The following is a 23,687-nucleotide window of genomic DNA, read 5'->3' as shown; positions in this document are numbered from 1 at the left end:
CAGGTTCCTTAGATGGTCTGCAACCTGATCTTTTCCTGCAGTGGGCGGTTCTTCATTCTCCTAGTCCCTGCCTCTGCCTTCTGCGACTTGGGTGGTGTGGCTAGAGCTCTTGCCGGTGAAGAATGAGGCAAAAAAAGTCGTTGAGTACCTCAGCCTTCTCCATATCCCGGGTAACCAGGTCTCCCGTTGCCTTCCGGAGAGGGCCCACGTTTTCCCTAGTCTTCCTTTTATCACTGACATACCTGTAGAAGCATTTCTTGTTGCCCTTGACGTCCCTGGCCAGGTTTAATTCCATCAGGCCTTTAGCTTTCCTAACCTGGTCCCTGGCTGCTCAGACAATTTCTCTGTATTCCTCCCAGGCTACCTGTCCTTGCTTCCACCCTCTGTAGGCTTCCTCCTTGTGCCTGAGTTTGTCCAGGAGCTCCTTGTTCATCCATGCGGGACTCCTGGTGTTTTTGCCTGCCTTCCTCTTTGTTGGGATCCATCGCTCCTGAGCTTGGGGGAGGTGATCCTTGAATATTAGCCAGCTTTCTTGGGCCCCTCTTCCCTCCAGGGCTTTATCCCAAGGGACTCTATGAACAGGTCCCTGAAGAGGCCAAAGTCTGCTCTCCTGAAGTCCAGGGTGGTGAGCTTGCTGTGCGCCCATCTCGCTGCCCTAAGGATCTTGAACTCATCCCTGGAGTGGAGTTCCAGAAGGAGGACCCAGGCAATTGCAGGCCGGTCAGCCTCACCTCCATCCCTGGAAAGGTGATGGAACAGCTCATTCTGGATGCCATGTCTAAGCATATGGAGGAAAAGAAGGTTATCAGGAGTAGTCAACATGGATCCAACAAGGGGAAATCATGCTTGACCAATCTGATAACCTTCTATGAGGACATGACCAGCTGGGTAGATGAGGGGAGGGCAGTGGATGTTATCTACCTTGACTTCAGCAAGGCTTTTGACACTGTCTCCCACAACATCCTCATAGGAAAGCTCAGAAAGTGTGGGTTAGAGGAGTGGACAGTGAGGTGGACTGAGAACTGGATGAATGGCAGAGCTCAGAGGGTTGTGATCAGCAGCACAGTGTAGTTGGAGGCCTGTAGCTAGTGGTGTTCCCCAGGGGTCAGTACTGGGTCCAGTCTTGTTCACCTTATTGATCAATGACCTGGATGAAGGGACAGAGCGTGCCCTCAGCAAGTTTGCTGATGACACAAAACTGGGAGGGGTGGCCGATACACCAGAAGGCTGTGCTGCCATTCAGCAAGACCTGGACAGGCTGGAGAGCTGGGCAGAGAGGAACCTCATGAAGTTCAACAAAAGCAAGTGCAGGGTCCTGCACCTAGGGAGGAATAACCCCACGCACCAGTACGGGTTGGGGTTGACCTGCTGGAAAGCAGCTCTGCAGAGAAGGACCTAGGAGTCCTGGTGGACAAGTTCACCATGAGCCAGCAATGTGCTCTTGTGGCCAAGAAGGCCAATGGTATCCTGGGGTGCATTAGGAAGAGTGTGGCCAGCAGGTCAAGGGAGGTTATCCTGCCCCTCTACATGGCCCTGGTGAGGCCACACCTGGAGTACTGTGTCCAGTTCTGGGCCCCTCAGTTCAAGAAAGACAAGGAACTACTGGAGAGAGTCCAGCGAAGGGCTACAAAGATGGTCAGAGGACTGGAGCATCTCTCTTATGAGGAGAGGCTGAGGGAGCTGGGTCTGTTTAGCCTGGAGAAGACTGAGGGGGGATCTTCTTAATGCTTACAGATATCTTAGGGGCGGGTGTGAAGAGGATGGGGCCAGACTCTTCTCAGTGGTGCCCAGTGACAGGACAAGGGGCAACGGGCACAAGCTGAAACATGGGCAGTTCGATCTCAATATGAGGAAAAACTTCTTTACTGTGAGGGTGCCAGAGCACTGGCACAGGCTGCCCAGGGAGGGTGGGGAGTCTCCTTCTCTGGAGACATTCAAAACTCGCCTGGACACGACCCTGTTCAATGTGCTCTGGGTGACCCTGCTTTGGCAGGGGGTTGGACTGGATGATCTCCAGAGGTCCTTTCTAACCCCAGTTATTCTCTGATTCTATATAAATGATGTAGCTATATTATCATATATTATTATAGGCATTGTTTCTTTATGCTGTTAGCAGTGTATCTAGCCAGTGGGCTTGGGAAGCTGTTTAGCTAGAAAATGTGAAGCAAAATGGAAGATGCAGTAGCTTTAAGGGTAATACTGTTCTGATTAATGAAGTTTATTGATCAGTGTTAAAGTACCATCTCAAAAAAAAAAAGGCAGGAAAAGAAAAAAAAAGAGAGGGGTCAAAAAACTTGTCAGCATTCAATTTCTTCAAATTTTTAGTTCAAATATTATTGTTAAATCAGCATATTACTTGTTTGATGTCAACATTTTTAGTTTACGTATATTAAAGTGAAATGAAGTTGCACTTGTATGAAAATAAGTGTTATTAAAATTTCTCTGTCTTCTGTGTACCTTCTTAAAGTAGTATATCTCCTCGGTATACAAGGGCAAATTGTTACATTTAGTTCTGAATCGGCTACTTGAAATACTGGTTTTGTCTGAGGAATGCTAGTGTATTTCTGAATGGGTGCCAAGAGGTTTGCAACCAGAGAGAAGAATGTGCTAGCTCTGTGATTGATGAAGTAAAATTGTTCTTTTTCTTCCCCTTGAGATTGTCACATGTCCTAAAGCCATTTCCTTTAGGAAACACTATAGTTTCCAAATACCCTTAGGCTTGAAATCTAATTTAGTATGCTATCAAGTCCCCTTTAGAGAGCATTCTGAGTCTAAGCATTATCATAGTGCTCTTCCTCTATAAGCAGTGAAGGAAACTTTTCCTGGAGTGATGCAATTCAGTATGAATTTAGCATGGTTTGTTAAATTTTCATCATTGGTTTGGCTCATGTTAATTGCTAAATTAGCAGCTTAAGGGAGGCTGCTACTTCGGTAGTCAAGAAGTTCTGAAGTATTGAAAGTCATTTGTAACATCTCACTCCTTTTGCTTCAGTACAATTTCCCCTTATTGTTAAACACTGGTTCAGATATGGCACCAATATGAACACATGGAGTGTTGGTGTCACTGAGGCATTTTAAATTACGATATTTAACATAGATTTGCTGCGAGTAAGGCTGTGAGACCACAGTGTATCTACAGTGATCTTATCTGTAGTACAAGCTCAGCTATGGTAAAAACAAGGATGGGGGAAAAGTGATGGTTCGGCAGCACCATCAGACTTTGCTCTTCCTGAATATTAGAAAGTTATATTGTTTGATAGTGAAAATGTGTAGTTTGTCTATTCTTTTGGAAGTTGAGTCATTGAACAACTTTATAATATTGGTATATGCACTTTGTGCAGAATTAAAATGTTTATTTTGATTAAATAATGAATGATTTTTGACGGTGATTACATGCACATAGGTGTATATATAAAGAGGTTATATAAATAAAATAATGAGCTATGCTGCTTGAAAATAGCCCCTCCTAAAACATCATCTTTTTTCCAGATTTATATTATGGTGGAGAAGCTTTCTCTGTAGAGCAGCCACAGTCCTTTACTTGTCCTTATTGTGGAAAGATGGGTTATACGGAAACATCTCTTCAAGAACATGTTGCTTCTGAACACGCAGAAACATCAACAGAGGTGGTAAGCCGCTTCAGCATTGTTTTTCAATTACAGTGAAAGTATATGAAAATTTCCAGGAAATGAGTATATTTGTTTTGCTTTAAGTATGTGTTCATTTAAATGCTGACTAGGAAGGTATGTACCATACATACATACACACCATGCTGGTGCTTTCCCTCTTGACTCCTTGAGTTACTAACAGTCCCCAACTCAACGATCCTACATCTGCCAACAACATCACCTTTACCTCTCTACAGACTTCATCACAAGCTCTCTCTCAGCAGTCAGAGTCAAGGTTATGCAGCTGAGTCCTTGGATCCTTGGTACGCAGGCCACTAAATCCTGGTGTTACAGAGAGAGTTAAACCCTTGTAAAAATAGCTTTAAAACATATTGACTTTTTATAAAGTGGCCCTTGCTGTTTCCCTTTACCCCCTACCACTTGATTTTCCTGATGATTTCAACAGTAGTAATTGGTGCAGAGCAATTATACACCGTATAATAGACTACTGGAACAATTGTTTTGCTTCTGTTTTTGTCAGTAAGCATTCTGATCTCATCAGGTTTTTATATCTAGATGTTACTGTGATTTTGAACTTGTTTGTACTGACCTCTGAGCTCTCTTCACTTCTTGAGAAATCACAGAACGGTTAGGGTTGGAAGGGACCTCTGGAGATCATCCAGTCCAACCCCCTGCCAAAGCAGGGTCACCCAGAGCACATTGAACAGGGTCGTGTCCAGGCGAGTTTTGAATGTCTCCAGAGAAGGAGACTCCCCACCCTCCCTGGGCAGCCTGTGCCAGTGCTCTGGCACCCTCACAGTAAAGAAGTTTTTCCTCATATTGAGATCGAACTGCCCATGTTTCAGCTTGTGCCCGTTGCCCCTTGTCCTGTCACTGGGCACCACTGAGAAGAGTCTGGCCCCAGGTTAGAAGGTTATCAGATTGGTCAAGCATGATTTCCCCTTGTTGGATCCATGTTGACTACTCCTGATAACCTTCTTTTCCTCCATATGCTTAGACATGGCATCCAGAATGAGCTGTTCCATCACCTTTCCAGGGATGGAGGTGAGGCTGACCGGCCTGCAATTGCCTGGGTCCTCCTTCTGGAACTCCACTCCAGGGATGAGTTCAAGATCCTTAGGGCAGCGAGATGGGCGCACAGCAAGCTCACCACCCTGGACTTCAGGAGAGCAGACTTTGGCCTCTTCAGGGACCTGTTCATAGAGTCCCTTGGGATAAAGCCCTGGAGGGAAGAGGGGCCCAAGAAAGCTGGCTAATATTCAAGGATCACCTCCCCCAAGCTCAGGAGCGATGGATCCCAACAAAGAGGAAGGCAGGCAAAAACACCAGGAGTCCCGCATGGATGAACAAGGAGCTCCTGGACAAACTCAGGCACAAGGAGGAAGCCTACAGAGGGTGGAAGCAAGGACAGGTAGCCTGGGAGGAATACAGAGAAATTGTCTGAGCAGCCAGGGACCAGGTTAGGAAAGCTAAAGGCCTGATGGAATTAAACCTGGCCAGGGACGTCAAGGGCAACAAGAAATGCTTCTACAGGTATGTCAGTGATAAAAGGAAGACTAGGGAAAACGTGGGCCCTCTCCGGAAGGCAACGGGAGACCTGGTTACCCGGGATATGGAGAAGGCTGAGGTACTCAACGACTTTTTTTGCCTCATTCTTCACCGGCAAGAGCTCTAGCCACACCACCCAAGTCGCAGAAGGCAGAGGCAGGGACTAGGAGAATGAAGAACCGCCCACTGCAGGAAAAGATCAGGTTGGAGACCATCTAAGGAACCTGAAGGTGCACAAGTCCATGAGACCTGATGAGGTACATCCACGGGTCCTGAGGGAACTGGTGGATGAAGTCGCAAAGCCGCTATCCATCACTTCTGAGAAGTCATGGCAGTCTGGTGAAGTCCTCACTGACTGGAAAAGGGGAAACATAACCCCCATCTTCAAGAAGGGAAAAAAGGAAGACCCGGGGAACTACAGGCCAGTCAGTCTCACCTCTGTGCCTGGCAAGATCATGGAGCAGATCCTCCTGAAAACTATACTGAGGCACACGGAAATCAAGGAGGTGATTGGTGACAGCCAACATGGCTTCACTAAGGGAAATTCGTGCCTGACAAATTTGGTGGCCTTCTATGATGGGGTTACAGTGCTGGTGGATAGGGGAAGAGCAAGTGATGTCATGTACCTGGACATCTGCAAAGCATTTGACACTGTCCCACATGACATCCTTGTCTCTAAATTGGAGAGACATGGACTCAACGGATGGACCACTCGGTGGATAAGGAATTGGCTGGATGGTCGCTCTCAAAGAGCTGCAGTCAACGGCTCGATGCCCAAGTGGACACCAGTGACGAGTGGCGTTCCTCAGGGGTCGGTATTGGAACCAGTGCTGTTTAACGTCTTTGTCGGCGACATGGACAGTGGGACTGAGTGCGCCCTCAGCAAGTTTGCCGACGACACCAAGCTGTGTGGTGCGGTCGCCACGCTGGAGGGAAGGGATGCCATCCAGAGGGACCTGGACAGGCTTGAGAGCTGGGCCTGTGCGAACCACATGAAGTTCAACAAGGCCAAGAGCAAGGTCCTGCATGTGGGTCGGGGCAATCCCAAGCACAAACACAGGCTGGGCAGAGAATGGATTGAGAGCAGCCCTGAGGAGAAGGACTTGGGGGTGATGGTTGATGAGAAGCTCAACATGAGCCAGCAGTGTGTGCTTGCAGCCCAGAAGGCCGACTGTGTCCTGGGCTGCATCCCCAGCAGCGTGGCCAGCAGGTCGAGGGAGGGGATTCTGCCCCTCTACTCTGCTCTCGTGAGACCCCACCTGGAGTATTGCATCCAGCTCTGGGGCCCCCAACATAGGAAGGGCAGGGAGCTGTTGGAGCGAGTCCAGAGGAGGCCACGAAGATGATCAGAGGGCTGGAGCACCTCTCCGATGAAGACAGGCTGAGAGAGTTGGGGCTGTTCAGCCTGGAGAAGAGAAGGCTCCGGGGAGACCTTCTAGCAGCCTTCCAGTACCTGAAGGGGCTACAGGAAAGTAGGAGAGGAGCTTTTTACAAGGGCATGGAGTGATAGGACGAGAGGGAACGGTTTTAACCTGAAAGAGGGGAGATTGAGATTAGATCTTAGGAAGAAATTCTTTACTTTGAGGGTGGTGAGACCCTGGAACAGGTTGCCCAGAGAAGCTGTGGCTGCCCCCTCCCTGGCAGTGTTCAAGGCCAGGTTGGATGGGGCTTTGAGCAACCTGGTCTAGTGGAAGGTGTCCCTGCCTGTGGCAGGGTGGTTGGAACTAGATGATCTTTAAGGTCCCTTCCAACCCAAGCCAGTCTATGGTAGAATTCTTGCCCTTTTTGAAGGCTGGAGTGACATTGGCTTTCCTCCAGTCCTCAGGAACCTCTCCTGTTCTCCATGACCTTTCAAAGATGATGGAGAGTGGCTTGGCAATAACATCTGCCAGCTCCCTCAACACTCGTGGGTGCATCCCATCGGGGCCCATAGATTTGCGGGTGTCCAGTTTGCCTAAGTGATCTCAAACCCGATCCTCCTCAACCAAGGGAAAGTCTTCCTTTCTCCAGACTTTCTCTCTTACCTCCAGGGCCTGGGATTCCTGAACGACAGCCTTAGCAGTAAAGACTGAGGCAAAGAAGGCATTCAGTAACTCCGCCTTCTCTGTATCCTCCATCACCAGGGCACCCTCCTCATTCAGCAGCAGGCCCACATTTTCCCTAGTCTTCCTTTTGCTGCTGATGTACTTGAAGAAGCCCTTCTTGTTGTCCTTGATGTCCCTTGCCAGATTTAATTCCAAGCGGGCCTTAGCCTTCCTCGTCACATCCCTGCATACTCTGACAGCCTTCCTATATTCCTCCCAAGTGGCCTGTCCCTTTTCCCACATTCCGTAGACTTCCTTCTTCCACTTGAGTTTTTCCAGAAGCTCCTTGCTCATCCATGCAGGTCTCCTGCCCCCTTTGCTTGATTTCTTACTCATAGGGATGCACCAATCTCAAGCTTGGAGGAAGTGATGCTTGAATATTGACCAGCTCTCTTGGACTGCCCTACCTTCTAGGGCCCAATCCCATGGGATACCCCCAAGTAGGTCCCTGAAGAGGCCAAAGTCAGCTCTCCTGAAGTCCAGGGTTGTGATCCTACTTATTGCCCTGCTTCCTCCACACAGGATCCTGAACTCCACCATCTCATAGTCACTGCAGCCAAGGCTGCCCCCAACCTTCACATCTCCAACCAGACCTTCGTTATTTGTTAGTACAAGGTCCAGCAGCACACCTCTCCACGTTGGCTCCTCCACCACCTGTGTCAAAAAGTTATTGTCAACGCTCTGCAGGAACCTCCTGGACTGTGGGTGCCTAGCTGTGTTGTCTTTCCAGCAGATATCAGGGTGGTTGAAGTCCCCCATGAGAACCAGGGCCTGTGATCATGAGGCTACTTTCAGCTGTCTGTAGAAGGCCTCACCTACTTCCTCTTCCTGATCAGGTGGCCTGTAGTAAACCCCTACAACAGTGTCACCCATATTAGCCTGCCCCTTGATTCTTACCCATAAGCTCTTAACTCGTTCTTCATCCACCCCATAGGCAGAGCTTGATACATTCCAGTTGCTCTCTCACATAAAGGGCAACTCCACCTCCTCGCCTTGCTGGCCTGTCCTTCCTAAAAAGTATGTCGCCATCCATGACAGCATTCCAGTCAGGCGAGCTATCCCACCATGTCTCTGTAATTGCAATGAGATCATGGCCCTGCGACCGCACATAGATCTCCAGTTCTTCCTGTTTATTCCCCATGCTGCGTGCATTGGTGTACAGGCATTTCAGAGAGGTAGCCAAGCATGCAGGTTTCCCAGGAGAGGCGCAAGAGGATCCACCATAGCCATACACACCCTTGAGGTGGTTGGCCTTTTGGTTCCCATTTTGGGAGGCAGCTAATGAACCTTTCTCACTGTTCTGATTGGCCTGGCTTATTCCCCCATTGGAAGCGATGGCACAAGCATTACCACTCTGGACCCCAACCCCTAAGTCCTTCAGTTTAAAGCCCGCCTCACCACATTGGCCAGCCTGCTGCAAAGATTCCATTGCCTCTTCTAGACAGGTGGATCCCATCCCTCCCTAACAGGTTATAGTCTTCAAAGAGTGTCCCATTGTCATACAAGCCAAAACCCTCACGATAGCACCAGCCACGAAGCCAAGACTTGATTTCCGTTATACGTCTATTTCTGGCTGCCCCCTTTCCTCTGACTGGCAAAATGGAGGAAAAGATAACTTGGGCACCAATATTCTTCACTTGCACCCCCAGGGCTTTGTAGTCTTCCTTGATCCTACCCAGGTTCCGGCTCATGGTGTCATTCATGCCCACATGAAAGAGCAGCAGGGGATAGTAGTCTGTTGTCTTGACAAGTTGTGGCACCCTCTCAGCAATATCTCACACCATAGCACCCAGAAGGCAGCACACCTCTCGTGACTGTCAGGTCGGCAGATGGGCGCCTCAGTGCCCCTCAACAGAGGGTCACCCATTATGAGCACTTGTCATTTCTTCTTACGGTATCCACTGTGTGCTGCAGGTATGGTTTCACCTTGTGGATGTTGCTCATGGGTATCTATAGCTGTTAGAGCTTCATATCTGGTTTTAGTTGTGATACTGGAGGGTGGAAACTGAGGCGGAGTCCTGCTTTTGTGGGTCACCAGGGTCCAAGGAGCCTCTTTCTCAGTGGTGCCTTCTAATGGTGCATGGTGCTGATTCCACCTATCTGTCTCTGCCTCAGCTCCCGTAATACTGCGCAGCCTTCTGTTTTCTTCAACTCAGCCACTTCACGTAACAGATCATCAGCCTGTGCACACCTGAAGCAGATACTTAACCTTTTCTCCAGGGGAAGGGTTGGGGCACTCATTGTAGCCTACCACCTGTACTGAAGTCTCCTTCCTTACTGGTTCCATCTGGGTGGAAGCATCAGACTTCTCATGGGCTTTCTCTGCCAAAACGCTGGGTTTGGCTCTGAGGCGAGTGCTCACCATTGTGGCAGGGAACCTAGCGCACTTCCCTGGGCTGTGGACCTACAGGCAGTTTGCAGGGCCCTTCCTGCGCGCCCTTCTGTGTGAACTGCCACGCCCTGGCTGACACAGCGCTCCTGGTCGCTGGTGCTCCCAAGGCCACTGGCGCTCCCAAGGCCGCCTTTTGTAGGAGGGGTCGCGGTTGCTCTGGCAACACCCCTGCCTCATCAGCGACTCTCCGGAGAGCTGCCGGCTCCTGGTGGTCTCTCGACGCTGCCCTGGCGTTTCCTTACCTCAGAAAAAGCCCCTGTGTGCCGAGATCTGCTGCTCCATTGCAGGATGGGCCGGCTCTGGAGCAGCTCCCCTTGGTGACAGCAGCTCCCCTCGAATTATGTGGGGGAAGGAGAATCTCTCTCCTTAGAGCCTGCCAAGGGCCTTATGTGAAGGAGTAGTAGAGAAGGTAAAATTGGTCAACCTGTTCTGAAACTCAAAGATGTCCTGGTCTTTCCTAAGAACATATGAACTATTGGTCTATATTTCTTTATTTTTAGAATTAAAACCTCAGTAATTATTATTTCTCCATTAAATGATCAAGTATAATGGCTAGCAATACAGGGTAAGTGCAGATGGACGTGGCTGGCATCATGATGATTGTTACTGTTGCTACTGGGTTTCAGTAGAGTGGAGTGATTAACAAAACATAGCATTCAGGCAGGAGTTTTTTAGGGTTGCAGCTCTGAAAATTTTAAGAAATGCCATCAGATATAATCTTTGAGTCAAATTTCAGGATGAAGTCATCAGTTTCTGCTACTCAGTCACACTTAGCAGATGCATTCTGTATTTAGTAAGGCAGCAACTAGACAAAATGAAAGGACCAGGTAAGGTGGGTCAACCTTGGCTGGCTGCCAGGTGCCCACCAAGCTGCTCTATCTCACCTCCCTCCCCAGAACAAGATGGGTAGAAAATACATCAAAAAGCTCACAGGTCGAGATAAGGACAGGGAGATCACTCAGCAATTACCATCAGAGGCAAGACAGACTTGACTTGGGGAAATTAGTTTAATTTATTGCCAATTAAACAGAGTAGGACAATAACAAATAAGAACAAATCTAAAAACACCTTCCCCCCACCCCTCCCCTCTTCCAAGGCTCAACTTCACTCCCAACTCTTCTACCTCCTTTTCCCTCCCTGAGCGGCGCAGGGGGACAGGGAATGGGGGTTGCAGTCAGTTCATAACACTTCATCTCTGCTGCTCCTTCCTTGTCACGGTTTAAAGCTGGGCTGGCGATTAAACCTGCAGCAGACGCTCTCTGTTAACCCTCCCCCCCCCCCACCCGAAGGGAAAGGGAAAGGGAAAAGGGAGAGAGACTTACGGGTTGGAAAGTTAAAACAGTTTTAATAAACCTATAATAATGAAAAAGAGTATAATAATAATATTGGAATAATCAAATATATACAAATATATATACAAAACCAAGATCGAGCTCCCCCGATGTCAGCAACGTCACCACCGGCACTGCAGGGCAGGCTCCGGGAAGGCCCAGGCTGGGCCTAGCGACGGTCGAGAACTGGATTCAGGGATGCACAGATCAGGATCGGGGGCAGCAGGAAAACAGACAGAGTCCTCCTTGGACACCGGCCATAGCAGAATGAGCAAGAGCGAGCAAGAGGAGCGAGACCCTCGTGATCCCCCCGCTTTATACCGAGAATGACGTGTATGGGATGGAATACCCTCGTTGGTCAATATTGGGTCACCTGCCCTGTCTGCTCCCCCCTGCAGCTGCGACCCCCCCTTCAGCTTTTCACTTGTAAGCAGTGAGGAATCCAGCGGTGACCTTGGTTTCTCTAAGAAAAAAGTACAGCAAGAGCCTTACTGCACAACATCCCTACCGGTGCCTCAGTGATAACTACAAACTTCGAGCGTTATCAGTCCTGGAAGCAGACACTGTCTGCAAAAACATGCAGTTAGTTTCAGAAAGTGCAGTTATTTAGAGGAGACTTAGCTGAAAGTAAAAATCACTGAAAGGAAAATCGGCCTGGTTTAGGCCAAACCAGGACATTCCTCCTCACACTCTTCCCCTGCTCCAGCATGGGGTCCCTCCCACGGGATACAGTCCTTCATGAACTGCTCCAGTGTGGGTCCTTCCCATGGGCTGCATTTCTTCAGGAACAGACTGCTCCTGCGTGGGTCCCCCACAGGGTCACAGTTCCTGCCAGAAAATCTGCTCCTGCGTGGTCTCCTCTCCATGGGCTGCAGCTTCCTTCAGGGCACATCCACCTCCTCTGGCGTGGGGTCCTCCACGGGCTGCAGTGTGGATATGTGCTCTGATGTGTTCCTCCATGGGTTGCAGGGGGACAACCTGTGTCACCATAGTCTTCTCCACAGGCTGCAGGCGAATCTGTGCTCTGCTGCCTAGAGTACCTCCTCCTCCTCCATCTTCACTGACCTTCATGTCTGCAGGGTTGTTTCTCTCACATTTCCTCACTCCTCTCTCACAGCTGCTGCTGTGCATCTTTTTTACTCTTTCTTAAATATGTTATCACAGAGGTGCTACCACCATCACTGATTGGCTCAGCTTTGGCCAGGGGCGGGTCTGTCTTAGAGCTGATTGGAACTGGCTCTGTTGGCCACTGGGGCAGCTTCTGGTGTCTTCTCAAGCCAAAAAGTGTCTTTAACATGTACAGCAAACAAGGGAGCATGGCACAGATCAGATAAACTAATATCGAGAACAGAAAAATTAATATTGTGGTCAGCAATGGTTAAACAGCTGTAATATTTATATGTTCCCTCTGATATGCTCTGGTCAAATCTGTCATTTTCTCAAACCCTTTGAGTCCCATCTTGGGTGCCAAAAACGCTGGTTGTGGTTTAACCCTGGCTGGCAACTAAGCACCACACAACTGCTTGCTCACTTCCCCCCTGCCCCTAGTGGGATGGGGGGGGGGCAATAAGAAGGGTAAAAGTGCAAAAACTCGTGGGTGGAGATAAAGACAGTTTAACAGGTAAAGCAAAAGCTGCACACGCAAGCAAAGCAAAACAAGGAATTCATTCTCTACTTCCCATCGTCAGGCAGGTGTTCAGCCATCTCCAGGAAAGCAGGGGCTCCATCACGTGTAATGGTTACTCGGGAAGACAAATGCCATAACTCTGAACATCCTCCCTTCTTTCTTCCCCGTGGTTTTTATTGCTGAGCACAATGGCATATGGTATGGAATATCCCTTTGGTAAGTTGGGATTGGCTGTCTCAGCTGCGTCCCCTCCCAACCTCTTGTACATCCCCAGTCTATCTGCTGTGGGGGTGGTGTGAGAGACAGAAAAAGTCTTGATGCTGTGTGAGAGCTGTTCAGCAATAGCTAAAACATTGGTGTGTTATCAACGCTCTTTTGATCACAAAGCCAAAGCATAGCATTATATGGGCTATTATGAAGAAATTTAACTCTATCCCAGCCAAAACCAGTATACTTGTATAAATAGGGAGGTAGTAGTAATAAGAGAACAGATCTAGAAACTATTGAGTCAACTGTGATGTTTGGAGCCTAACTGGCTTAAGGCTTTTTAATAATCTCCTGGATTTCATTCAAAGTAATATGGCGATCTGTTAATTTTGAGGGATGTTAAGAGTGTGGCCACGTTCTCCAGCTCAGGACTCCCTTCTGCTCAGCTGCTGAAGCCCAGCCCAGGGACCTGGGGCCTCTTCCTAGGCTGAGGGATGCAGCTGCCACTTTCCTGTTTGCAGGTTTAACCAGTAGTGAAGCTGAGCATGTATTCCAGGGACCCGTACACACACAGAGGACACTGACATGGCCCATCACACAGATGACCACAGACATTGTGCTGCCTTCAACAGCACCTACATGTAGGACTTGCATAAAACATAAGTATATGCAGTCAAGTCATAGAATCACACACTGGTTTGGGTTGGAAGGGACCTTAAAGCCCATCTAGTTCCAACCCCCCTGCCACGGGCAGGGACACCTTCCACCAGACCAGGTTGCTCCAAGCCCCATCCAACCTGGCCTTGAACACTGCCAGGGAGGGGGCAGCCACAGCTTCTCTGGGCAACCTGTTCCAGGGTCTCACCACCCTCACAATAAAGAATTTCTTCCTAAGTTCTAATCTAAAACTACCCTCTTTCAGTTTGAAATGGTTACCCCTCGTCCTATCACTCCATGCCCTTGTAAAAAGCCCCTCTCCTGCTTTCCTGTAGGCCCCCTTCAGGTACTGGAAGGCTGCTAGAAGGTCTCCCCGGAGCCTTCTCTTCTCCAGGCTGAACAGCCCCAACTCTCTCAGCCTGTCTTCATAGGAGAGGTGCTCCAGCCCTCTGATCATCTTCATGGCCTCCTCTGGACTCGTTCCAACAGCTCCCTGCCCTTCCTATGTTGGGGGCCCCAGAGCTGGACACAGCACTGCAGGGGGTGTCTCAGGAGAGCGGAGCAAAGGGGCAGAATCCCCTCCCTCGACCTGCTGCCACGCTGCTTTTGATGCAGCCCAGGACATGGTTGACTCTCTGGGCTGCAAGCGTACATTGCCAGGTCATGGTGAGCTTCTCGTCACCCATCACCCCCAAGTCCTTCTCCTCAGGGCTGCTCTCAATCCATTCTCCACCCAGCCTGTATTTGTGCTTGGGATTGCCCCGACCCACATGCAGGACCTTGCACTTGGCCTTGTTGAACTTCATGTGGTTCACGCAGGCCCACCTCTCAAGCCTGTCAAGGTCCCTCTGGATGGCATCCCTTCCCTCCAGTGTGTGTCGACCACACCACACAGCTTGGTGTCATCAGCAAACTTGCTGAGGGCGCACTCCATCCCACTGTCCATGTCGCTGACAAAGATGTTAAACAGCACTGATTCCAATACCGACCCCTGAGGAACGCCACTCATTACTGGTCTCTGCTTGGCCATCAAGCTGTTGACTGCAACTCTGAGTGCAACCATCCAGCCAATTCCTTATCCACCGAGGGGTCCATTCGTCAAGTCCATGTCTCTCCAATTTAGAGACAAGGGTGTCATCTGGGACAGTGTCAAATGCTTTGTCCCCTTCTTCCTTTTCAGCTGTTAGAGATGGAAGGTCACTAGTGAAGGTACACACATGATAATTTCTAGATTCACAAGCATACACACATTCACTGTGGTCCCTTGAGTACCAGCACGGCCCTCTTTGTCCAGGACACCTGCCTGGATTCCAGGCACTCTTACCTGTTTTGCAGGTCTCCCACTTGCCAGCTAGTCCAGCTTGATGCTCACTAGCAAACACACATGCATTCATCCTACAGGCACTCTCCATTCACAAGCATGGGACATACCAGTACAGACCCTTGCCTGCTTCATACTCCTGCCTAGACTCGAGGCTCCTCCCTGCTCATTAGCTAATCCAGCTTGAAGTTTGCTAGCCAATACAGATACCCATGCCCCCTTTCCCCCAGCAGCTGGCACCAGGCACCACATGGGCTGTGACTGGCGGTCCTGCTCCAGCCACCAATGCTGGGCCCCTCACTCATGCTGGTCCTCCGCATTAGCTGGTTTTTGGGACATGCACCATTCCTGCCCCAGTGGCTGGAGGCAGAGACCACGGCTCGCTCCAGTAGCTGATGTTAAGACCCCCTCAGTCCAGTAGCTGACACCACAGGCCAGGGGTGCCTGCACCCCTGGTCTGACTGGAGTAGCTGGCATCAAATCCACTTATGACAGCCCCCCCTAGTAGCTATCACAAAGTTTGTAGTACTCACCCTAGGTCTAGAGAGCTATGGCCCCTACAACTACTCATGCTGCAACCCTCCCTTGTTCCAGTAGCTGATACCACAGACCACAGGAGCACCTACAGCCCCAGTCTGACTTCAGTAGCTGGCATGAAATTTCATTCACATGTACACAGGTCTCACCAGTAGCTGGCACTTAGTCCTTACAGCATACATACACATGGGGTAGAGAGTGAGATTATGCAGAGAGATGGTTAAGATTTAATAAGAAGATATAAGACAGGACAGACTGTGGTGATCAGGCTCAGGGCTCAACAAGACAAACATAGTGACCAGCTCTGTTTTACATGTGAATGGCCCACTTTATACCCCTTTCTGTCTACCCTTCCCTTTGTTCCTCCCTGCTTTCCCTTCCTCCTGCATGTCTCTTGATTGGTTTGTATGGTTCTATTGATTCCCTCACCCCTCCCAGTCTGGTGTCCGGGGTTTCCCCCCTAGTTTACAGTCTTATCACTTGCAAAGTCCAGGTTGATCTCCCTGGAAAAGTAGTTAAGACCTAACATACTGTCCTGGTTTCGTGGGGATAAAATTTATAGAATCACTTTTCTGTTACATTTTGTTTCAGTTTGTGGCCAGCCATGGTGATCAGGGCCATTAGCAGTTAAATGCAGGGCAGCTGACCCAGGCTGGCCCACAGGTGTGTCCTGTAACATTAATGTCAGGTTCACTATAAATGGTGAAAGCTTGCTGGGGAAGGGGACTCCCCTCTCTATCTGTGGTTACTATCCCTAGAGGGAGTTGCTACCACTTGATGGGCTAAGTATAATTTTGTGTCTTTTGTATTACTATTGATGTTGGTTTTATTATTTTATTAAATCTGTTTAAATTTCAACCCATGAGTCTTTCTCCTTTTCCCAATACCCTTTCTTGGCTGGGGAGGGGAGATTGGGTGATAGAACAACTGCTTATTGTTTAGCCCTGGGTGTGGGCTAAAGGGAGATAGTTTATTTGGCACCCAATGTAAATAGCTCACCTGGGAGAACCGTAGACTTTACTCTGAGAGTCGCAGAGGGTTGAAGTTTTCACAGATTTGACCAGATTTGTTACGAGCGTTCGTTATGTTGATGTTGGTAGGATGATTGCTGGGCAGAATTCTCTGGGATTTTTTAGTGTTGCTTTTGGGGTGGCTACTTGAATTTGCAGCCCTACCGCTCTTTCTTATTGATTTTGTGAGGTTTATTGCTTTTGGTCATGGAATGGGAGGTATCACTCTGCTATGGTGTTTGGCATTAGTTTATGGTATTATAAATTCTTTTGGAACTGTGCCCACTTCTGATTTCTATGGAATGGGAGTGGGTGACATGTACTTTCCTTTTCCCTTGAGGCTGATCTCAATGGCTTTAGAGAATTTTGAATGCCCGTGGGATGTTTCAACCACCATGCTCATAGTGTCAGGCCTTTTGAATGTCTTTCAGTTCTTGCTCTTGCTTAAACATGGCTATAAGGGTGGATACAGCACAGCTGCTGCAACCACTGTAACAGGCACCACAGCAGCCCTGGCCCCCATGACTGGCATTTAAGATTCTCAGACCCTGCCAGTCCCTGCAGCAGGCACCCCGGCTACCCTAGAGGCTGTTCAGATCTCTGCACTGGGTACTGTGATCACCCAACTCCAGGAAGCACTTGCTGTGATGGCCCAGACTTCAGCAACAAGGGCTGCAGATAATCAGCCCCCAGGGATGGGGGATGCAGCTAACCTAGGGACTCAACCAGTGCCAGTATCAGTTGCCCCTGTACAGAAATGGAAGTACACGAGAAGAGCAGGTCATGATGGCCTACTAGGGACATCACAGGAGAACGAGCCAGAGGTGACCACTTGATCTCTACCCCTGAGTGAGCTGTGAGATCTATGTAAAGATTACAGCCGTCATGAAGGCGAGCAACCTGTTACTTGGCTGCTCTACTGCTGGGATAAGGGAGCCAATGGTTTTGAGTTAGAGGGTAGAGAAGCCAAGCAGCTGGGACCGATGGCTAGAGAAGTGGGCATTGATAGGGGTCTTGCAAGTGGTGCAGAGCCCCTCACTGTGGTGGTAACTCCTGTTAAGTATGAGGAAGAGGTATCCCTTTAGGGATGATGTCATATACCACCCAGGCAAGTGGACAACCATTGAGAGAGGGGTTAAGAATCCGAGGGAAATAGCTGTGCGGGAGCTGATTTTTGCTGACCTGGATGACCCAGAGACACCACTAGATCCAGATGCACTCAAAGTCACTGGACCCAGGTGGCGCAAGTGGGTACTGAGCGTGCCACCATCGTACGGCAACACGTTAGAGTTATTTAGCTGGGCAGATGCTGACGCACCAATGGTGGGTGACATAGATAATTGTATGTAGCAATATGCAGTCAGTCTCTTTTCCTCCCCACGGGCCAGCGTCTCAGCTGTGGGAAAACCGTCTGACAAATCCACAGAACTGCTTGGTGAGGTGTTGGAAAAATTGTCCCAGATGGAGGACAGACCCTGCTCCCCACCTGGACCAAAGAATGTCTCAGCCATCAGGAGACAGCGTTTCCCTGCAAGACCTGCTCAGGAGAGACTGTATACATCATGAGGGGCCCTGTGGTTTTTCCTATGTGACCGTGGAGAAGACATGAGGAAATGGGATGGAAAACCTACCTTGGCTTTACAGACACACATACATGAGTTGTAAGGTGAATCGATTAGGAATGGGGCTTTTTCCAGGAGATTTGTTGCTCCAGTTTCCAATGGGAAGCTCTCCAGACAGGACCCGAGGGGGTACTGGTGGGCGTTTGGTGTAGCGGCCGTGGAGACGGAAGAAATTAGACAGCTGTCTACTCTGCCCAGTCTATCAGAGGGCCCTTCTATGGTGGGGCTGCTGAGGGTCGAGGAGCACAAGGTGCCCATTGCTACTATAATGGTCCACCGATGATAATATCGGACTAATAGAGACTCCCTGATCCCCATCCATGAGCTGATCTGTCAACTGGAGAACCAAGGATTGATCAGCAAAACATGTTCACCCTTCAACAGTCTCATATGGCCAGTGTGAAAGTCCAATGGGGAATGGAGACTAACTGTGGACTGTTGTGGCCTGAATGAAGTCAAACCACCACTGAGTGCTGCTGTACCGGACATGTTAAAACTCCATTATGAACTGGAGTCAAAGGCAGTGAAGTGGTATGCCATGACTGACATGGCAAATGCTTTTTTTCTCCATTCCTTTGGCAGCAGAGTGTAGGCAACAGTTTGCCTTCACCTGGAGGGGCATCCAGTACATCTGGAATTGACTGCCCCAGGGGTGGAAACATAGCCCCACCATTTGCCATGGACTGGTCCAGACTGCACTGGAGAAGGGTGGAGCTCTGGAACACCTGCAGTACATTGATGACATCATTGTATGGGGTGATACAGCAGGGGAAGTTTTTGAGAAAGGGGAAAAAGTCATTCAAATCCTTCTAGAAGCTGGTTTTGCCATTAAACCTGCTAAGGTCAAGGGACCTGCAAAAGAGATCCAGTTCTTAGGGATCAAGTGGCAAGATGGCTGCCGTCAGATCCCAATGGATGTGATCAACAAAATAACAGCCATGTCTCTGCCAACTAACAAAAGGGAGACCCAAGCTTTCCTAGGCATAGTAGGCTTCTGGAGGATGCACATTCCCCATTACAGTCAGACTGTGAGCCCTCTCTATGAAGTGACTCGGAAGAAGAATGACTTGAAATGGGGCCCTGAGCAACAACAGGCTTTTGAGCAAATCAAACAAGAGATAGTCCATGCAGTGGCCCTTGGACCAGTGTGGATGGGACCAGATGGAAAGAACGTCCTCTATACTGCAGCTGGGGAGAATGGTCCTACCTGGAGTCTCTGGCAAAAGGCACCAGGGGAGACTTGAGGTCGACCCCTGGGGTTTTGGAGCCGGGGATACAGAGGATCAGAGGACCGTTATACTCCAACTGAAAAAGATACTGGCAGCCTATGAAGGAGTTTGAGGCGCCTCAGAAGTAATTGGCACTGAGGCACCGCTCCTCCTGGTGCCCCAATTGCCAGTGTTGAACTGGCTGTTTAAAGGACAGACCCCCTCTACACATCATGCAACCGATGCTACATGGAGTAAGTGGGTTGCGTTGATTACTCAGCGGGCCCCAATAGGGAACCTCAATCGCCCAGGAATTCTGGAAGTAATCAGGGACTGGCCGGAAGGCAAAGATTTTGGAATGCTGCCAGAGGAGGAGGTCATGCGTGCTGAAGAGGCCCCACCATACAACAGACTATCAGAGAATGAGAAGCATCATGCCTTGTTCACTGATGGATCTTGCTGCATTGTAGGCAAGCAGCGAAGGTGGAAAGGTGCTGTGTGGAGTCCTATGTGATGAGTGGCAGAAGCAGCTGAGGGAGACAGTGAGTCGAGTCAGTTTGCAGAGGTAAAAGCCATCCAGCTGGCTCTAGATATTGCTGAGCAAGAAAAATGGCCAGTACTCTCCCTGTACACTGACTCGTGGATGGTAGCAAATGCCCTGTGGGGATGGCTGAAGCACTGGAAGAAAAACAACTGGCAGCACAGAGGCAAACCCATCTGGGCAGCGGAATTATGGCAGGATATTGCTACCTGATTAGAGAATCTGGTTGTGAAGGTAGGTCACATACATGCCCATGTACCCAAGAGCAGAGCCACTGAGGAACATCAAAACAACCAGCAGGTGGCTCAAGCTGCTAAGATCAAAGTGTCACAAGTAGACCTGGACTGGCAGCATAAAGGTGAACTATTTTTAGCTCGGTGGGCCCATAATACATCAGGCCATCAAGGCAGAGATGCCACATACAGATGGGCCCATGACCGAGGGGTGGATTTGACCATGGACACCATCGCACAGGTCATCCACGAATGTGAAACATGCGCTGCAATTAAACAAGCCAAATGGCTGAAACCCCTGTGGTATGGAGGACGATGGCTGAAATATAAGTATGGAGAGGCCTGGCAGATTGATTACATCTCGCTTCCACGCACCCGCCAAGGCAAGTGCCATGTGCTCACGATGGTGGAAGCAAGTACTGGCTGGTTGGAAACACACCCTGTGCCTCATGTCACTGCCCGTAACACTATTGTGGGCCTTGAGAAGCAGATTTTGTGGTGACATGGCACTGCGGAAAGAATCGAGTCAGACAATGGGACTCATTTCTGAAATAGCCTCATAGGCACCTGGGCTGAAGAGCCTGGTATTGAAGGGATCTATCACATCCCCTACCATGCACCAGCCGCCGGGAAAGTGGAACGATGTAATGGACTGTTGAAGATGACACTGAAAGCAGTGGGTGCTGGGACTTTCAAAAACTGGGATGATCACTTAGCAAAGGCCACCTGGTTAGTTAATACCAGGGGATCTGTCAACCGGGCTGGTCCTGCTCAATCCGAGCTGTTGTGCACTGTAGAGGGGGATAAAGTCCCTGTGGTTCACACAAGGAATATGTTGGGGAAAACAGTTTGGATGACTCCTGCCTCGAGCAAAGGCAAACCTATGTGTGGGATTGCTTTTGCTCAGGGACCTGGTTGCAGGTGGTGGATGATGCAGGAGGATGGGGAAGTTAAACGTGTACCCCAAGGAGATTTGATTCTGGGTGAGAATAGCCAGTAACTTGAACTGTATGATGCTAATTGTTATAGGATACTGCTTGTCATCATTTCTCTAGTTATTATCACAGTAAGAATCACCCCAGACCATGAACATGGGCTGCACCAGATGCACCAGCTGCAAGATCAAGATGCAACGCATCATCCTGCTGTGCCCAACTTCACCAGGCCATAACACTGTATTGACGCCTGGTCCTGATCTGCCAACTGAGTGAATCCCACATCATTTTTTCCTGCCCTGAAAGACTTTTATGAGAAAAGGAACCCGCAGTTTTGGACTGAATTAATTCAATTAACTTCTTAAGGAATCCATAGACTAAGAGAATGGTATCTGTGTGTGTGTATATATATATATATATATATGTTAAGAGATGGGGAAAATAGTACTGACTTGGATGTGATGTAAATGATATAGAATAAGGGGTGGAATCTTGTCCTGGTTTTGCAGGGATAAAATTTATAGAATCATTTTTCTGTTACATTTGGTTTCAGTCTGTGGCCAGCTGTGGTATGGTGATCAAGGCCATTAGCAGTTAAATCCAGGGCAGCTGGCCCAGGCTGGCCCACAGGTGTGTTCTATATTGTTAATGTCAGGTTCACTATAAATGGGAAAGCTTGGTGGGGATGGGGGCTGCCCTCTTTGCTCTGCTCTTTTTTTTTTCTCCTTTCTTTTTCTCTCATTCTCCTTCTCCCCTTTTCTCTCCTCAATGGTTACTATTGCTGGAGGGACTCATCACCACTCTACAGGCTGAGTATAACTTTGTGTATTTTGTATTAGTATTGATATTGGTTTTATTAAAAGTGTTTAAATTTCAACCCATGAGTGTCCCTTCTTTTCCTAATTCCCTTTCTCTGTTGGGGACATTGGGTGATAGAACAACTGGCTATTGTTTAGCCCTGGGTGTGGGGTAAATGGAGACATATACTGTGTGGAAGTTTCTCCTTTCTGGCTTATTAACCTGTTATCTGTCAAACCTTAAGGCTGACCTGCAAAACTGTTGCAAAGGACTTTTAAGGCACACTTCTGTCAGGTGGATGCAAAGTTGTTGGGAGGAAAAATAAAAATAATAAATGAAGGTTGCTGTGACAGTAAGTGTCCCTAGACTTTTTTAAAATGTGTGTTTAGGCTTAAGGATAAAATAAAACTATAATGCCATCTCCAAAAATACTTGGTAGGAATAAGGAGTTTCACTTCTCTGCTAAATTTCTACTTGTGTGTAATCTCAGTGGGTGGTCTCAGTGGTGATACTTTAATGAATATTCACATCTGGTTTCATTCTCCTTTCCATGCTTCTCTGGTGAGATGAATGAGAAGTTGCTTGGGTATTCAAAGAGCAGTAAACGAACTTGATAATGTCATATGCAGGTACATACAAGCAGTAATCCTGTGTAACCAGGCCTACTGTCTGTGCTGGAATTGACATATAAAGACAAGTTTGAAAACCAAAACATTGCAAATAGGGTTTGAAAATTTTACTTTTTGGTTTCCATGGTATTATTTAAAGCATAATTACAAGGAAAAGTGCATCTTAAAAAGATACTAAAATTAACAGCTGCATTTGAACACATTTACTGTTTTAAACCCATAGCTGTTTAGATATATGATTGGAATGTGATATTTAAAGTATAAGAATACATGTCAAGTCATCAACTCTGAATTATGTGTTTTGTGAGTTGTGTAAAGTTGGTTGTGTTTGTTTTTTCTCACTTTGTTGTTTCAGATTTGTCCAATATGTGCAGCATTACCTGGAGGGGATCCTAATCATGTCACAGATGACTTTGCAGCTCATCTTACACTGGAACACAGAGCTCCTAGAGATTTAATATCCTTTCTGAAGTTGAGGGAAAAGGGATAGACTATTCCTTATGATAGCTTGTCACGGTTTAAAGCTGGGCCAGTTATTAAACCTGTGGCAGATGCCCTCTGTTATCCCCCCCCCTCCCCCCAAAGGGAAAGGGAAAAGGGAGAGAGACTTCCGGGTTGGAAAGTTAAAACAGTTTTAATAAACTATAATAATGGAAAAGAGTATAATAATAATAATAGAAATAATCAAATATATACAAATATATATACAAAACCAAGATTGAGCTCCCCTGAAGTCAGCCACGTCACCACCGGCACTGCAGGGCAGGCTCCGGGAAGGCCCAGCCTGGGCCTAGCAACGGTCGAGAGCTGTATTCAGGGATGCATGGATCGGGATCGGGGGCAGCAGGAAAACAGACGGAGTCCTCCTTGGACACCGGCCATAGCAGAAAAGAGCGAGACCCTCGTGATCCCCCCACTTTATACCGAGAATGACGTGTATAGGATGGAATACCCTCGTTGGTCAATTTTGGGTCACCTGCCCTGTCCGCTCCCCACTGCAGCTGCGACCCCCCTTCGGCTCTTCACTCATAAGCAGTGAGGAATTCAGCAGTGACCTTGGTTTCTCTAAGACTAAGTACAGCAAGAGCCTTTCTGCACAACATCCCTACCGGTGCCTCAGTGATAACTACAAACTTCGGGCGTTATCAGTCTTGGAGGCAGACACTGTCTGCAAACATGCAGTTAGTTTCAGAAAGTGCAGTTACTTAGAGGAGACTTAGCTGAAAGCAAAAATCACTGAAAGGAAAATCGGCCTGGTTTAGGCCAAACCAGGACATAGCTGTAACTACTTGTTTTGTCTTCTGTAGTCAGAAGATCTGCTGTACAAATACCTACAACATAATACCAGAAGGTACTCTTACTTCATGGAAGTATAGGC

At 48.5% G+C, this 23,687-nt stretch overlaps 1 protein-coding gene across 4 annotated transcripts in view; it reads left to right on the top strand.

Moving 5' to 3' along the window:
- Positions 1-23,687, top strand: part of LOC137677193 (E3 ubiquitin-protein ligase KCMF1-like) — an 89,296-nt gene that overhangs the window by 52,470 nt on the left and 13,139 nt on the right. For 3 of the 4 annotated variants that reach the window (XM_068424462.1, XM_068424461.1, XM_068424459.1), the window contains exons 3-4: positions 3,490-3,629; positions 22,665-22,766. In XM_068424462.1, the coding sequence (XP_068280563.1) occupies positions 3,490-3,629; positions 22,665-22,766 (242 nt within the window). The remainder of the gene's footprint in view (positions 1-3,489; positions 3,630-22,664; positions 22,767-23,687) is intronic. The other variant, XM_068424460.1, reaches the window with a different exon arrangement.

This window comes from Nyctibius grandis (genome assembly GCF_013368605.1).
Source record: "Nyctibius grandis isolate bNycGra1 chromosome W unlocalized genomic scaffold, bNycGra1.pri SUPER_W_unloc_2, whole genome shotgun sequence".
Lineage (NCBI taxonomy): Eukaryota > Metazoa > Chordata > Aves > Nyctibiiformes > Nyctibiidae > Nyctibius > Nyctibius grandis.
This window is presented reverse-complemented; position numbering and strand designations above follow the sequence as displayed.